The 17,412-nt window shown below is 44.7% G+C and overlaps 1 protein-coding gene across 1 annotated transcript; it reads right to left on the reverse strand.

Annotated features, from left to right (window-relative positions):
- Positions 1 to 4,744: 4,744 nt before the first annotated feature.
- On the reverse strand, positions 4,745 to 16,158 carry LOC121441882 (zinc finger protein 271-like). Its single transcript, XM_041643216.1, has 3 exons — positions 16,040 to 16,158; positions 15,603 to 15,812; positions 4,745 to 7,181 (listed from the first exon to the last, which is right to left on the reverse strand). The coding sequence occupies exon 3, from the start codon at positions 7,179 to 7,181 to the stop codon at positions 5,580 to 5,582; it is 1,602 nt and encodes a 533-aa protein (XP_041499150.1). The 5' UTR covers positions 15,603 to 15,812; positions 16,040 to 16,158; the 3' UTR covers positions 4,745 to 5,579.
- Positions 16,159 to 17,412: the final 1,254 nt, after the last annotated feature.

The raw sequence follows: 17,412 nt of genomic DNA on the forward strand, positions 1-17,412 counted from the left end.
GTTTGTTCAGCATCTCTTTCCTCATTTATGACAACAGTATCCCTATTTCTTGTGGTTAACCCATTCCATATGGCTTTGGTGAGCACATGACCAGGCTCGTCTCCCGAGTCACACTAGCCACAGTGATTAAACAGCGGGCATCAATCTGAAGCAGGCTAAGGAGAGTGCTCAAGAGAACAGCAAATCCTGGAAAGAAGGTTTTGGAGACACTGGAGACCCAAGGACGACAGGAGCCTGCACTTTTCCTATGTGGAGAAAGTCTCTGAGGAGAAACTCAGAGGCTAGCAGAGATGGTGAAAAACTAAGTTTTGATGTCATTTTTCTGGAGGCCCTAGATCCAGTTGTGCCTAAAGCCTGCCCTACCTCTGGACTTTAAAGTTTGTGAGCCAATAAAGTCCCTTTCTTGTTTAAGATAATTGTATTTGTCCTGATTAATATAGGGTATTTGTATTTTCTTGTTGATTTGTAGAAAACTTGTAGTTTTAATTCTAGATTCACACATTATATAAGTTAATAAAATTAGCAATGGCCTTATATAATTTGGACTCTGTCAGCCTCTGCCATGTGTTACTTTACCCTCTCCCCTCCCCGATTCACACACCATTCCCATACTTGACATTCTAACAGTGGCTTTCATTAAGTCTGAACAACTTTTCATACATTGTCTCCAACAGATTAATTGGGTCCAGGTATGTTAAACTGCTGAATCTGCTAGGTGTCTATTGCTGTGATAGACACCATGACCGAAAGCAGCTGGGGGAGGAAAGAGTTTACTTCATCTTACAACTCTCAGGTTACTTGAGTTCCTGCCCAGACTTGACTTCTGTCTCTGAGTTCAGTCAGGGCAGGAACTCCAGACAGAAACTTGAAGAACTGATGTAGAGGCCATGGAGGAATGCTGGTTTGGCTTGTGCCTAATAGCGTCTTGAACCTGCTTTCTTACAGCAACCAGGGCCACCAGCCTAGGGGTGACACAACCTGCAGTGAACTGGGCCCTCCCCATTTCTCATCAATCCAGAACATGCACCACATGCGCCACGGGCCAGCAAGGTGGGGGCACTAGCTTGTGTCACATTGACGGCCAGCACACTGCTGTACCTAGCAAACATGGCTCAGGGCACTGCCTTCACACTTACTGCCTGTGGTCCTGGGAGCCCTGCACAATTACCTTAACCCAGCATGGGTTTTTGGGAGAAGGGCACTCTATTTTAGATCCATTGTGAGCCCAATACCTAGTATGACGGAAAGAATCTTATGCAAGTTTATAGGACATTTTCTTGATTAATGTGGAAGAGCCCAGCTCATTGTGGGTGGTGTCACCCCTCATCAGGTGGTCCTGGATGATGTAAGAATGTGGTCTGAGTAAGCACTGAGCACCAGTAAGCACTCCTCCATGGTCTCTGCAGCAGTCCTGCCTCCGGGTTCCTGCCCAGCTTGAGTTCTTTCCATGATGAACTATGATGTGAAAGTCTAAATGAAGTAGACTGTTTACTCCCAAGTTGCTTTTGGTCGTGGTGTTTTATCACAGCAATAGAACCCTAAGATATATGTGTGTGTGTGTGTGTTTTACACACTGTATGTAGTGGTTTGAAAGAAAAGGCCTTCATAAAGAGTGGCACTATTAGAATGTATGACCTTGGAGGAAGTGTAATGATGGAGGAAGGTCATTGGTTAAATAAAGAAACTGCCTTGGCCCTGATAGGACAGAAAATTAGGTAGGCAGAGTAAACAGAACAGAATGCTGGGAGAAAGAGGAAGTGAGCACAGACACCATTTCCTCTCCTCTCTGGGGCAGACGCGATGAAGCTCTGACCCAGGATGGACATAGGCTAGAATCTTCCCGGTAAGTACACCTCGTGATGCTACATATATGAATAGAAATGGGCCAAGCAGTGTTTATACGAATACAGTTTGTGTGTTGTTATTTTGGGGCATAAGCTAGCTGGCGGCCAGGAGCCGGGTGGCAGGAACGCAGCCCATGGCTCCTACTACAGTGTGTCACTGTGTGTGTGGGGGGGGTGAGGTCTTCAATGCTCAAGCTACACCCAATGCAACAGTTCAGTCTTCTTCCTGTTGCCTGTGGATCAAGTTATAGAACTCTTGGCTCCTTCTCCAGCACCATGTCTGCCTGCATGCTGCCATAATAATGGACTAAACTTCTGAAACTGTAAGCCACCCCAATTAAATATTTTTTCTCTTTTCCTTTATAAGAGTTGGTGTGGTCATGGTATCTCTCCAGATCAATAAAATTCTAAGACTATAAATATGTGTGTGTGTGTATGTACACACACACACACACACACACACATGTGGCATCATGCAGATGAAGTCTATAGTGCTAGCATACTACTTGTGGACTCAAGTTTGAGGTAGTTTTTTATTTTTATATATTTTCTACTGTATATCCTACATAAGATAATACATAAAAATGTGGTGCTGGTGGATGCCTTTAATCCCAGCACATCTTTTGAGTTTCAAGCCAGCTTGCTCTGCATACACCCTGTTTCAAATAACAAAAGCCCTCAGACTATAAAGAAGCATTTAAGAAACTAAATGGTCTTTGTTTTCCACATTAGTCCTCGCCATCATGTTGCTCCTTTGCCTGGAACCTCCCATAGTCTCTCAGTGCATTCAGAAGTGAAACCCTGAACCCCTTTGCACACCCTCCAGAATGTGAATCACTGCCTTGTCTAGGATGCCAATTTCCCATGTATTATTTTCTCCATTAGTCACTGGTAGCCATCTGGGCCATCAGATTCCGTCTCCATACTCTCATTGCTTAAGTTCAAGTAATCCTTACTTCACTGAACGATGGCCCCAGGATGAAGTGGTGCTGGCAATTAGAGAAGCTGAAGAGAAGACAGTTTTATCAGCTGTAAGTGAAAAAGTGGAAGGTTTTCATTTAAGGGAAGAAAAAAGACCTGACGATGTTCCAGTAAGAATGAATCTTGTGAAATTGTGAAGGGAAATTTTATTATTAGTCTAACATCTCAAAATGCAAGTTGTAGACTTGGTGCACAGTGAGTGCTTAAATCAGGAAATGGTGTTAAGAATGCAGTACTGTTTACGTGATACAGAGGGTCAAATCTTCCAAAGTGCACAGCAACCACAGCGAGGGACTACACACTCTAGCTATGTAGCTGGTTGGTACCAGCTGATGCTTCAATTGTCTCCATAACCATAAAGGACCCTTGTAACATGAGGGCCTGCTTGTTGGGATTTCTGTCCTGCTCGGTTCCCACAGTCTTTAGGTACCAAAGAAAATCACACAGAGTCTACATAGATATAAACTGATTGGCCCATTAGCTCAGGCTTCTTATTAGCTCTTATTACTTATATTAGCCCATTATTCTTATCTATGTTAGCCACATGGCTCGGTACCTTTTTCAACGGGGCAGGTCACATCCTGCTTCTTCAGTGTCTGCACAGAACTCGGGAGGAATGGGTTTTCTCCTTCCCAGAATTCTCCTGTTCTCTTTGACCCGCCTCTACTTCCTGTCTGGTTGTCCCACCTATACTGCCTGCCTGGCTACTGGCCAATCAGTGTTTATTTAAAACATAATTGACAGAATACAATTGTCCCACACCAGACCCTTCTCCTGCTCACAACCTAAAGTTGCATAAAGTCTGCAGTTCATCAGCAGGACACCACAAACACACATGTGTCTATTTCTTTTGCCTCTATAATCTGCCCTTCTCTCATTCCATCTTGTCAGCCCATGCATTGCTGCAGCACCAGTACCAATAGCATCTCTTCAGGATGGTTTTGCATATTTATGATTTCAGGGGAGTATACACTGGCTGGTTTCCTTAGAACTGTTACCACTGAGAATGGCTGGTAACCAGTGCTGGGACCAGCTAGCTCCATCTCTCGGAAAAATTGCAAGAACTTCTGGTAGCTGATGGTTCTGGCTGGAAGAAGAGCAGCAAAGACACTAACACTAGGTAGGACTTGAGTCACTGGCACACAAAGTTTGGAACTGTTAGTTAGGAACTGAGAACCTCTATCACTAATACAAAGGGTCATGTACTTTTCCTATTCACAGTCTATCTGGACTTAGCAAGACTGTCAGCTGACTGGTGAAGTTCTATGCCTTATGGGCATAGCCCCCATGGATATCATGGAACTACAGTATTTACAGGACCACAATACCACAGCTCCATTTTGTTCAATATCGGTCTGCATTATTGAAAATTAAACTAGCCTTGCTCTGTGTACCATAGGGATTCATGCTCACGAGGAAACCAAAACTAGACCAATACCAACAAATCACGGAGACAAAGTGGCATGGAATTTATACTCAGTTTATACTCATAGGACCCAACTCTCCATCTCTAGAGGATATGTGTGACGTCAGCATTAATAACACTTTAATCACAGGATTTAAGGTTTCCTTGCATTCTCTGAAGTAATTTCTGATATGCACTTGGTAATTTAGACTCAATAAAGGTTTGAGTTAGCCGGGCGGTGGTGGTGGCGTTCGCCTTTAATCCCAGCACTCGGGAGGCAGAGGCAGGCGGATCGCTGTGAGTTCGAGGCCAGCCTGGTCTACAAGAGTTAGCTCCAGGACAGGAACCAAAAGCTACGGAGAAACCCTGTCTCGAAAAATCAATATATATATATATATATATATATATATATATATGTTTGATATTCTAAGATGAATATATTTTCCTCATAATTTTGATTGAGACTTTCCACATTTAGTTTTAAATATGGTGAGTTCCACATTAATGTCTTATATTTTATAATGATATTGCTGTGAATTGTAAGAGATTTTCTTAGATTATATAAAGGGTAAGAATTTCTATTTTTTAAATGGAGCATGGGCTGGACATTGATTAAAACCTTTTTCACGTGTGGGATCATAATCTGTGCACCAGACTTTCCCATAGCTGTCACATTCATGCAATTCTTCCTCCTCAGGAAGAATCTTTTTCTTCCTTCCTCCCTTCTTTTTCTTCCTTCCTACTTCTTCTTTTTCCATCCAAGGCAGGGTTTCTCTGTGTAGCCCTTGCTGTCCTGAAGTTCGCTATGTAGATCTGCCTGCCTTTGCCTCCTGAAGGCTGAAGTTAAAGGCATGCGCCATCACCACCTGGCTAGAATGGGTTTTCTTAAAGTTACCATGATCAGGTTTGTTAAAACGTCTGCTAACCCGAACTGAGGGTGGTTTCCCTTCTATGTGCATCCTTTGATATTCAGTGAGACTGGTCACAGTTCCGAAAGGTTTCCTGTAAACAGATGTTTCCTGTCCCAACTCCTGGGTCCTAAATAACCGACTCAGAGGCTGAATATGAATTATAAATGCTTGGCCGAAAGCTCAGGCTTGCTACTAGCTCTTACACTTAAATTAACCCATTACTATTAATCTATGTATTGCCACATCGCTCACGGCTTTACCTGTCCTCTAGCATGTCTTACTTCCTAGGCAGCTAGGACGTCTGCCTGACTCCACCCCCGCTCTTCCCATCATTCTGGTTGGCTTTCCCGCCTAACTTCCGGTCTGGCTACCGGCCTGTCTTGAGAGTACACATACTCAGTGTACAGAAGGGTCATTCCCAGCAATTTCCCACGAGTATTATTTTTGCGGTTTTTCCCCAACGTGTATTCTCTGATGGTTAAAGAGATCAACGCTCCTACTAAAGCTTCTGCCGCACTTAGCACATGGGTAGGGTTTCTCTTCAGTGTGGCTTCTCCGGTGTTTGATACGGCCTGAATTCTGACGGAAACATCGGGTGCACAGCGAGCACTCAGAGGGTTTTTTTCTTGTGTATATTCTACGGTGAAGGATGAGGTCAGAACTCTGACTAAAGGCTTTGCCGCAACTATCACAGTGGTAGGACTTTTCACCCGAATGCATTCTCCGATGTTTCGTGAGGTCTGTGCTTTGACTGAAGCTTTTATCGCACAGATCGCATGTATACGGTTTCTCGCCAGTATGTGTTCTTTGATGCTTTACGAGGTCTGAACGGCGACTGAAACTCTTGGCACAGTCACTGCAGGGATAGGGTTTTTCCCCGGTGTGGATTCTCTGGTGGAGAACAAGGTTGGAGCTCTGACTGAAGGCCTTCCCACACTTACATTCATAGGGCTTCTCCCCAGTGTGGACTCTATGATGTTTAATAAGATCCGACCTCCTACTGAACGTTTTACTGCACTGACCACACGGGTACGGCTTCTCTCCAGTGTGAATTCGCTGATGGTTAAGGAGATCTGAAAACCTACTGAAGGTTTTGGTACACTGGTTACATAGGTAGGGTTTCTCTCCGGTATGAATTCTCTGATGCAGAATAAGGACCGAGCTCTGATTAAAAGCCTTTCCACATTCGTTACATTTATATGGCTTCTCTCCAGTGTGAATCCTTCTGTGTTTAATAAGGTCTGAGTTCTGGCTGAAACTTTTGCTACACTGATTACATGAATATGGTTTCTCCCCAGAGTGGATTCGCTGATGGAGAATAAGATCGGAGCTCTGACTAAAGGCCTTCTTACAAGCTTTACACTTATATGGTTTCTCCCCAGTGTGGGTTCGCTGATGTTTTATAAGATCAGAGCTCTGGCTGAAATGTTTATAACACTGGCTACACATATAAGGCTTCTCTCCAGTGTGGATCCTCTGATGTTTGACCATGTCTGAGTGCTGGCTAAAGCTTTTGCTACAATGACCGCACGGGTAGGGTTTTTCTCCTGTGTGGATTCTCTGGTGTATGATGAGATCCGAGCTCTGGCTGAAGGCCTTCCCACACTCCTTACATTTGTAAGGCTTTTCCCCAGTGTGGACTCTTTGATGTTTGACAAGGTCTGAACTCCGACTAAAGCTTTTAATACACCAATTGCATGGATAGGGTTTCTCTCCAGTATGAATTCTCTGATGTAGAGCCAGGGCTGAGCGCGAACGAAAGCCCTTTCCACATTCATCGCATTCGTGTGGTCTGTCCCAGTGAGTTTTTTGGTGTCTAACGAGACCCGTTTTCCAAGCAAAGTGCTGGCCACATTCATCACAGGTATACTGTCTTCTTCTTAAGCGGGGCTTTTCATTCAATTCGTCCCCCAATTCACGGAATTCTTTGCCTCTGGAATTCGGGAGAACATCCTCCTTGAGGCTGCCAGGTTCTTCAGTGTTTCCTGTCATTTTCCTCCTCTGAAGCTGGCTCTCCAATCTTGATCTTGGTCTCACCATCTGGAAAAGTAAACAAAATCCCAATGGAAAATGTGCTCCATGTTGTAGATAAGTTCCAGATGCAGCAAATCAGTGTTTGTCTATAGATGTTACCAGGAGAGGGGAGGATGTGGTACAAGGTGATCCTCGCGGTTAAGGTGGGGGACTGCAAATGAGCTGAGAGGCTTCCCACACTGAAGAAGACTGAGGAAAACTGGAAGAATCAATAAGTAATAATGGATCCCATTTTGTGGAATGGACTTAACAGATACAAAAGTATGATTTTCACAGATGACCTGGGAAAACTGAAATTGATTCACTATGATAATAAAAGTGTGATTAGGTGAGAGCTAATAACTTGCTAATATACTTAAAGCAAGCAGTATAAAAAGCATAGGAAACAGAAGTGGGTTGGGTTTTACCTAGCATGCTCAGGTATCTAGGCTAAAAGTAAGGTACTAAAGAAAAATAATAAGAGAGAAATAAAAACTGTTCAATTCCTTTGCATCTACCCTTAAGAAACAGTAAAAAAAAGTTATCACACACAGAAATGCACTGTATTCTAAATACTTTCTACAAAAAGTCACAAGCAGGATCAGTTCAAGACAGCGGTTTAAAATTGAATTTTCATACAACAACATCTATTGCAAAATAACTCTGGTATTTTTTTTATTATGATCTCCAGCTGGAGCTACATTTGGCATCACAAACAAGAGGGCCAGAGTAGTAAGATGGTAAAGTTCTTTCTATTTTTTCAATCTGCATGCCTTAGTGAGAGTAACAAGGAATCAATTTTGATGTAAAGACTGATTTCATTTTTTAATTGTGTGTGCCAGTACACTTAAAAACTATGTATGCTTTTGTGTGGTTCTTTATACCATGTGTAGCATGAATAATAAAAACCCAGGGACAGATACTGGGGTTCAACATGAAGATCAGAAAAGCAAACATCCGACCACTACAGAGACCTTTTACCTCTACCAAATCTTCAGACCACAATGGCGGGATCCTGTCTCCACGAATCCTCAGATTCCACACCACTGAGTTCTTGTCCTTTCCCTTTATGTTCCTCTCTCTGCCCAGCCATATCACTCCTGTCTCCACCCCCAGAGTGCTGGGATTAAAGGATAAATTGTGGAAGGTAGCTGGTTCTCTCCTTCTATCGTGTGGGTCCTGGGGCTCACACTTAGGTTGGCAGGCTGGGTGCTAAGTGCTAAGTGCTTTCAGCCTCTGAGTCATCTCACTGTCCCCCAAAATGACCAAAGAAATTACATGTTTGCTAGTTTTGCTTTTGTTTGAGATACGCTGTAGCCCAGTTTGGCCTGCAACTCATGGTAATCCTTCTGTCTCAACTCTTGAGTGCTGAGAAGACAGATGCTAGCTACCCCACCTCCTTTATTTTTGTTTGTAGTGTAGCCTTTGGATGGCTTTGAAGTCACTTTGTAGCTTAAGATGGCTTTGGACTCAGGGTAGTCCTCCTGCCTCTGGCTCACCAGTGCTGGGATTACAGGTGCATGCTACCATACCTAGCTGGGTTGCTACTTTTGTGGTGTAGGAGGTTCTTCTGTTCATGTGTGGCTTTTATTGGTTAATGAATTAAGAAACTGCTTTGGGCCTTATAGGGCAGAACCTAAGTAGGCAGAGAAGACAGAACTGAATGCTGGGAAGAAGGACAGAGTGGGAGACACCATGGATCTTCTGGCTGAGATGGTCGCTGGTTGGAATCTTGCCAGTAAGCCATGGCACGTGGCAAAACATAGATTAATGGAGATGGGTTAAACTAATATGTAAGAGTTAGCCAATAAGAAGTTAGAGCTAATGGCCAAGCAGTGTTTTAATTAATACAGTTTCTGTGTGATTATTTCAGGTGTAAGCTAGCCAGGGGGCCAGGACAAACAAAGGGCCCGCCCCCTCTCTTCACAACACTCTTGAGTGAAACTTGACTTTATAGGCACCAATGAGGACTTCTTGATTACAGAATACTAAATGGCTACATATTACAAACTTATTATTATGTACTAGATGATTTCAGAACAGGTTTACAGAAGGGTCTGAAAACGTTCACTCATCTTCCCGCTTGGGATGGTCTCAGACACTGGTCAAAGCAAATTCTCCCACAGGCAGAACTTTAGAAATAAAACTACCGTCTGTCTACTATTTATGAAAGGAAATAGTCTAGGATATAAGCCTAGATTGACTCATGGCTAATGACAAATTACTTATCAAATACATGGAAAGAACAAGATTGGAATGCTAGAAAGAAAGTAGAACCCTGGGAGAAACATTGGGATAGACCTTCCGGAATGGGCTCAGTATGCACATATATTGTGTTCTTTGTACATTTTCAGCAAAAGGTAACCAGCAAACAAGCCTCTCAACCTGAAAGACAAGAACATCCACAGAACTACGTCAATCAGCCTCTATTCCAGCTGACATGGCTGACTGATGTATAGAATGGTCACAACAGCAAGGATGACGGCTATACATAGCTACAAACATAGGGATCTCCTCTCTCCAAGGGGGCATGCCTATTATCAATTCCGTATGCCTGAATATTCAACAACCAGAGTGAACAGTGCAATCAGTCAGGTTCCTGGAGGCAGATTCATTGTACAGGACCAGTTTTGTCATGAAATTTGTTTTCACACTGCAGATACAGAGCTGTATTTATTTATGGTAATTCTGTTTGTTATCATGCTAGCCTATATAATACAATCTCGAAAAAAGTAATCTAAGAAAGGAAGTAGAGCAGTAACCTCAAATACCTGGAGCTCATGGGTCTTATGTATGTTCCACTGAGAAGGATGCAGACTTGGGATGATGAGGGAATGTTCTAAAGGCTACACTAGGAAAGTTCTCATAGAGGACATACTATGTGCCCTATGCCAAAGAACAAAAAACAAAAGCTGTCTATTTTTTTTAAATGGTCAAACACATATGCATTACAGGAACTGAGAGTTGGAGGAGCTGTTTTAGTTAGGGTTATTATTGCTGTGATGAAACACCATGACCAAAAGCAACTGGGGAAAAAAGGTTTGTTTTTTTTTTATATTTATTTATTTATTTATTTATTTATTTATTATGTATACAATCGTCTGTCTGTGTGTATGTCTGCAGGCCAGAAGAGGGAACCAGACCTCATTACAGATGGTTGTGAGCCACCATGTGGTTGCCGGGAATTGAACTCAGGACCTTTGGAAGAGCAGGCAATGCTCTTAACCACTGAGCCATCTCTCCAGCCCCCGGGAAAAAAGGTTTTATTTGGCTTACAGATCCAGAGACACAGTCCATTGAGGAAAGCTAATGCAGGACCTCACACAGGGCAGGAACCTGGAGGAGGAGCTGATGTCAAGGCTATGGAGGGCTGCTACTTGCTGGCTTGCTCATCATGACTTGCTCAGCCTGCTTTCTTACAGCAGCAAGGAGTACCAGCCCAGGAGTGGCACTACCCACAATGAGCTGGGCCCTCCCCCATCAATCACTAATTAAGAAAATGGCCTACGGGCCTACTTACAGCTCAGTCTTATGGATGCATTTTCTCAACTGAGGTTCCTTCCTCTCAGATGACTTTAGCTTGTGTCAAGTTGAACTAGCCAGCACAGGAGTCATGAGAATAATTCCTCCTCTATATGAGAAATATATTACACACACACACACACACACACACACACACGCACGCATGAGAGAGCACGCGCGCACGCACACACACACATGTGCACGTGCATGTGTGTGTGTGCAATGGTGTATTTTATGATTATGGAGGCCAGAGAACAATTTATGGGAGCCAGTTCTCTTCTTCCACACATGTGGGTCCTGGGGATTGAACTCAGTAAATACCTTAACCATTTACTGCCAAGCCATCTCACTGTCCCCCATTATACACCTGACCATCCACTTAGGCTATTTTTGCTTCCTATCCCCAATCCTGGGCCTGGTAAGTTTGAAGTTATAGCGCTCAACGGAGAGATGCTTCTACTATGGAACACGGTCAAGATTGCCAGTAAATTTGCCTCTTGGTCATTTCAGGCTCTTCATACTATAGACACTGGTCATAATGACTGGTCACAATTCCAAGGAATATGTTGTTGTGTTTCAGAAGCAGAATATGTTGCTGCTCTATGCCATAAGCAAGGACTCTAAAGAATTCTTTGGGAGTACCTCTTCTCTCAAGTTTAATTTGAGTCCCACACAATGGCACTCTGAAGAGCCTGTAGGATAAAAGCCCTGCCCAAGACTTAAATAATGTAAGAAAATGAGTTTATAATATGAACTAGATAAAGAACTCTGAGCTATAATTAAGGATTTAAGATTACAGCTATGCATTAACCTAATTGTAAAAGTTGATAACACGGGAAATCCATGACAAGTAAAGTTGGTTGTTATAGTGTTCTCTTAAAGACAGGTTGGACAGCCGGGCGATGGTGGCGCACGCCTTTAATCCCAGCACTCGGGAGGCAAAGGCAGGCGGATCTCTGGGAGTTCGAGGCCAGCCTGGTCTACAAGAGCTAGTTCCGGGACGGGCACCAAAGCTACAGAGAAACCCTGCCTCGAAAAACCAAAAAAAAAAAAAAAAAAAAAAAAAGACAGGTTGGACAGGCTGAATACACAGTACAATAGTAGTCTCAAGTGACCTCAAGGTGTGAGGTCACTCATTAACTCTGCTGTGAGGTCTCGCAAAAGTTCTAATCACTTAGAATGTTTAATTAGAGATTTTAATAGCATTACGTCACCACATGTAGGGGATCACCACATGTAGGGGATCACCCTGATTAATCAGTATCTAAGAAGCATCAAGGGACCTGAAGATGAGTATTCACCTTCTCTGCTTCTGGGTGGCACACTGATGTGACCAATGCCTCGGGTTCCTGTTGGTGAGATTTTCACCACGGTGGGCTGCACTGCTGAGCTGTGAGCTGGGATAAGTCCATTCTCCCTTAAGTCGCCTTTGTCAGGGTACTTTGTCACGGCCATGGGAAAAACGAACTACTGAATTTATTCTGATACAAATAGCATCCACTTGTCTTAGCTAGGGTTACCTTGGCTTTGAGGAAACACCAACTCGCGGAGGAAAGGGTTTATTTCACTCACACTTCCATAAAACAGCCAGCATCAAAAGTAGTGAGGGCAGGAACTGGAGGCAGGAGCTGATGCAGAGGCTGTGGGGGTGGAGTGCTGTGTCCCGGCTCCACTCCACTCTCGCTGCTCCTCTTGGTGGTTATTTTTCTGCTGCAACTGGGCTGGGCGCTCACCAACAGCCTCTCAGGCTCTCTTTGTGAAGCCTCAACTTCTCTGCATGACCCCTTCAATTCCGAGCCTTCAACTGCTTCAACTGATACTGAGGTGTGCACCTGCACCAATGGCCTCTCCTGACCTCTCCCAGTGCCAAGCCTCAGCTGCTCTTCATGCCTTCAAAACCAGAACCTCCTGGGTGACTCTGAGATCCCCAAGTCCAGCCGCCAGCACATGGCACAGCTTTGACTGCTTCTGAAACACAGCCTCTGTGGGCTGACCCTGAGGAAACACTTTCCAGGAGATTTCATCTCAATGATGCTAGTCTTTTCTTAATCACCATCAATTTCTTAGCTCCAGCTAACCAACATCAATTGTCCCAACAAAGCAAAGGTTTCTGAGGTGGTTTGAATGTAATTGGTCCCATAAGCTCCTAGGGAGTGGCACTATTGGGAGGTGTGGCTTTGTTGGAACAGGGATGACCTTGCTGGAGGAAGTGTGTCACTGTGGGGACAGGCTTTGAGGTTTCCTATGCTCAAGATACCACCCACTGTTGGAGACCAGTTCCTGTTGCCTTTTGATCAAGATGTAGGACTCTCAGCTCCAGAACCATACCTGCCTGCATGCTGACATACTCCCCGCCATGATGATAATGGACTGAACCTCTAAACTGTAAGCCAGCCACCAAAATCAAACATTTCCTTTATAAGAATTGCCATGGTGATGGTGTCTCGTCACAGCAATAGAAACCCAATAACGACAGGGCTGGAGAGATGGCTCAGTGGTTAAGAGCACTAGCTACTCTTCCAGAGGTCCTGAGTTCAATTCCCAGCAACCACATGGTAGCTCACAGCCATCTGTGATAAGATCTTTTACCCTCTTCTGGCGTGAAGACATACATGCAGGCAGAATACTGTATGCATAATAAATAAACACATTTTTAAAAAAAGAAAGAAAGAAACCCTAACGACAGGTTCACTTCAGAGGTGCCAGTCTTTTAACATGGTGACTCTCTCCTTCTCTTTCTCTTGGTTTTCTGAAACAGGGCTTCTTTGTGTAACAGCTCTGGGTTTCCTGAAACTTGCCCTGTAGACCAGGATAACCTCAGATTCAGAGATCCACCTGCTGTTGCCTCCCGAGGGCTGGGATTAAGGGCCTGCACCACTGCCATCCAGCTTTATGGCTGACTCTTCAGCCCCAGCTGCTCAGAATGACAGAATCTTAATTCAAAGCGGCAAATGGCGGTGACAGAGTCCTTATACTTCCCTGTGAAACTACACAAGCCAGGCCTCCATCTGCCCTCAACATTCTTATCTTCCAAGACCCTACAAAATAGCTCACCAAGCACTGAACACCGAATGGTTTTTCTTTACACAACCCTCCCCAAAACATGGTGAGGTCCGTCCCAGCAATACCCCATGATCCTGAACACAAGCACGGTGGACAGTGTTTCCCCAAGCAGATGTGGGTTAGGAAATGAAAATCCTCCTGAATTAGTGTCGGGCCCTAAAACAACACAGGCCATTGCCGTTGCTCCTGGCTGCTCACCAGAACCCAATGGTATGACTCTATTAAACACAACACATTCCGACTGCAGAACACAGAGAAATCAAGCTGGAGCTGACCTGAAAATATTCTTTCTGCAGGCCAGATTTCATAGGGTGTGGAAGTGCTATGGGCCACGGGCAGAGGAAACCCATCAATGCCCGCTGCAACACTGCAGGCTATAATTCTGCCGGTGGTGGTCTAATGAGAATGGCGCCTACAGGCGCACAGTTTTGAAAGCTTGGTCCCCCATTGGTGGAATTGTTTGAGGATGATTAGGAGGTATGGCTTTTTGGAGAATGTATGTCACTGGGGGTGGGCTTCTTTGAAGTTTTCAAAGCCCATGCCATTCCCAGTTAGCTCTCTCCGCCTGCCGGCTGCCATACTCTGACATGATGGTCATGGACGTTTACTCTCTGAAATTGTAAGTGAGCCCCCAACAAACTCTTCTCTATATTGCCTTGTTCATGTCACCTTAGCACAGCAATAGGAAATTAAGACCCCGACTAGCAGGCAAGATGTGCCTGCGTGTCCGATAACGGCACAAAGGTTATGGGGGTGTCTTAGTCACTGTTCTAATGCTACAGACTCCATGACCGTGACAACAATTATAGAGGAAAGCATTTAACTGGGGCTTGCTTACAGTTTCAGAGGGTTAGTCCACTATCATCACGGCAGACATGGTGCTGGAGGAGTAGCTGAGAGTTCTACATACAGATTCACAGGGAGCAGGGGGAGAGAAACACTGGCTTAGGCTTTTGAAACATCAAAGCCCACGCCCAGTGACACATGTTCTCCAACAAGACCATACCTCCCGATCCTTCTCAAGTAGTGAGAAGCATTGAAATATATGAACCCATCAGAGCCATTCTTCGTCAAATCACCACACGGAGTAATAACTGCTTTTGGATTGCATTTGAACCTGATCATTCCCAGCACTGTAAATCTGGTTAAAAGCCACAGGTCCTGGTGGGGAACTCACTGCTGGTGCCTTGCTAAATGGAAAGGCTGTCAAACGGCCTTCTAAATATTGAAGTTTCTATACCTAGGTTAGTGCTGCCCTCAACCTTGGCCAGAGAAGCTTCTTTCTCTCTGTAGTGGTCAGCAGTCAATGCAGAGACTGATAGCTGGTCAAAGTACTGAGCACAGTGACTAGTAAGTGCTAAGTCCTAAATGGGACATCTATTGTAACCGGCCTTCTCCCTAGAAACAGGAGACAACCCCAGAAGAGAGCGCAGAAAGGCTGGATGAGCTGAAGATGGGGAGGGATTCTGTGGACCGCTAATTTTCAGACACGACACTGAATGCATTGCAGTTATGATTATCTGTACAAGATCAAGACAGTAAGGTATCTCAACATTCCTCCAGGCAGCTTGGGGGGGGGGGGCACGACATGAAGGGGGAAGGGTCTCTGGGTAACTGGTAGGGGGAGTGGGGGTGAATGTGATCAAAATGCATTGTTTACACGCATGACATTGTGAAAGAGTTAATAAAAATCTATTTTTAAAAAGAAGAGGCGACTGAATAAAAGCTGTATCTCTAGAATTCAAAACAAAGCCGTATGACTTGGCTTGGAGCACAAAAGACATGGTACGGCTTGCCAGAGAGGGTGTAGACAATGGAGACCACTGGTACCACGGAAGGAACATGCAACGCACCGCTCCTCACCTCACAGAGGGTGACGCTCTTGAGAGTCACAGCTGAACTGGATCTCCATAGGCACAACCGGACACCTCAGGAAACGAGTGGAGAATTACCATTTCTTCTGTAAGATCTTCTTGTCCACACAAGTGACTGAAGCCTGCAGACGATGTGGTAGCCCTGAGTTCAGATTAGAACCACTGTACAGAGGAGATGTCATTTCTGAGACTAGGGCTTCTAGATACGGAACAAAGAGAAGGAGAAAAATCTTATTTAGCTTCCAGGAGCCTTTCCTCTTAGAGAAGGCTTCCTTTCCGATCGTGCAGGAAGCAGGAATTAACCCTCTTTAATTCAATTCCCCTTACAAGATGCGGCGCTCAAACAAGACTGGAAATTAAAAATACTAAACAAGGGGTGTGACTGGAAGTGCAGGGAGGGGTTTAGTGTTCGCGTCCAACACTCACAAGGCAGCTATCTCTTTTCCAGCTCCGCAGGCTGATTACGGGGGGTGGGGGGGTCATCCACTTCGTGATTCCACTAGCACCCCAACATTTCGGACGTTCATGCAGTTGAATAAAGGCTCAGTGAGCACAGACTAGCTATCCAGAACAGTAGGCCATGAAACCGCTCGGTCCCCGTGTCCAAGACGCCCCTCTGACTCTCCTGTGGTGGAGAGACTGCCTGTCAACCACCCCTACAATCTCTCCGCGTTTCGGAGGCTCCCTCAGCCGGCCGCTCTAGGAATCTGGGAGGATCACAACTCTGTTGTGCATCCTCACTCCCGCACAGCAGCGTGAATTAGTTCTTGCGGTACGTAACTGCAGCTCCCAGCTTTAGCCTAAGGCACTGGCTTGTCCTTTGCTGCGGTTAGTGATTCTTTAGGTGAATGTCAGGATCCATCATCTTTCATAAAAACTTTATAAAGTCAGGTATTTTTCTGACCGGATAACTCTCGTGATCCATTTCTCTTCTGCATCTGCCTCTGCCCCGCCCCCCCCCTTAATCCCTTTCCTAAGTTTATTCCTCGGTTTTCCTCCCACCCTCCTCCCTGCCATCCATCCATACATGGGACTGAACATGCTAGTTAAACATTCTACTACTGAACTGTATCCCCAGCTGTCTTTTGCACACTCCCCACCCCACCTGTTTCAGTTAGAGTTTCTATTGCTGTAAAGAACACCATGACCAAAAAGCAAGTTGGGGAGGAACGGGTTTAATTGGCTTAAACTTCATATAACTGTTCATTATTGAAGGAAGTCAGGACAGGAACTCAAACAGGGCAGGATCCTGGAGGCAGGAGCTGATGCAGAGGTCATGGAAGGGTTCTGCTTACTGGCTTGCTGTCCATGGCTTGCTCAACCTGCTTTCTTATAGAACCCAGGACCACCAGCCCAGGGGTCGTTCTTATAGAACCTATGGAACCACCCACAATGACTGGGTGCTCCCCTGTCAATAACTAATTAAGAAAATGCCCTACAACTTGTCTTATGGAGGCATTTTTCTCTGTTAAGTTTCCTTTCTTTCAGATAACACTAGGTTATTGACATATGCCCAGCCACTACACTCCACCCCCCTTATGAAGCCAAAGTATAGGCCTTGGATTTTCAATCCTTCTGCGTGAGCCTACTGTGTTGCTGAGATTTCAGACATGTCACTTCTTATTTTCTCTCTATAAAAATGACATTATTTATTTAGTGTGTATGTGTCTTTGCACATGGAGGTCAGAGGAAAAACTGCATTACTTGGCTGTTTCCTTCCCATTTCGTTGAGTTGCAGGACAGGAACTCAGGTCATTAGCAAGTGCTTTATCCACGGAGGCATCTTGCAGTCCTCTTGT

The sequence above is a fragment of the Microtus oregoni genome, unplaced genomic scaffold, assembly GCF_018167655.1.
Source record: "Microtus oregoni isolate MIOR12 unplaced genomic scaffold, Mior012 000082F_ref0000272, whole genome shotgun sequence".
NCBI lineage: Eukaryota > Metazoa > Chordata > Mammalia > Rodentia > Cricetidae > Microtus > Microtus oregoni.

Excerpts from the sequence above, each read along its gene's own strand:
- LOC121441882 (XM_041643216.1), bottom strand. The coding sequence starts at position 7,181 with ATGGTGAGACCAAGATCAAGATTGGAGAGCCAGCTTCAGAGGAGGAAA.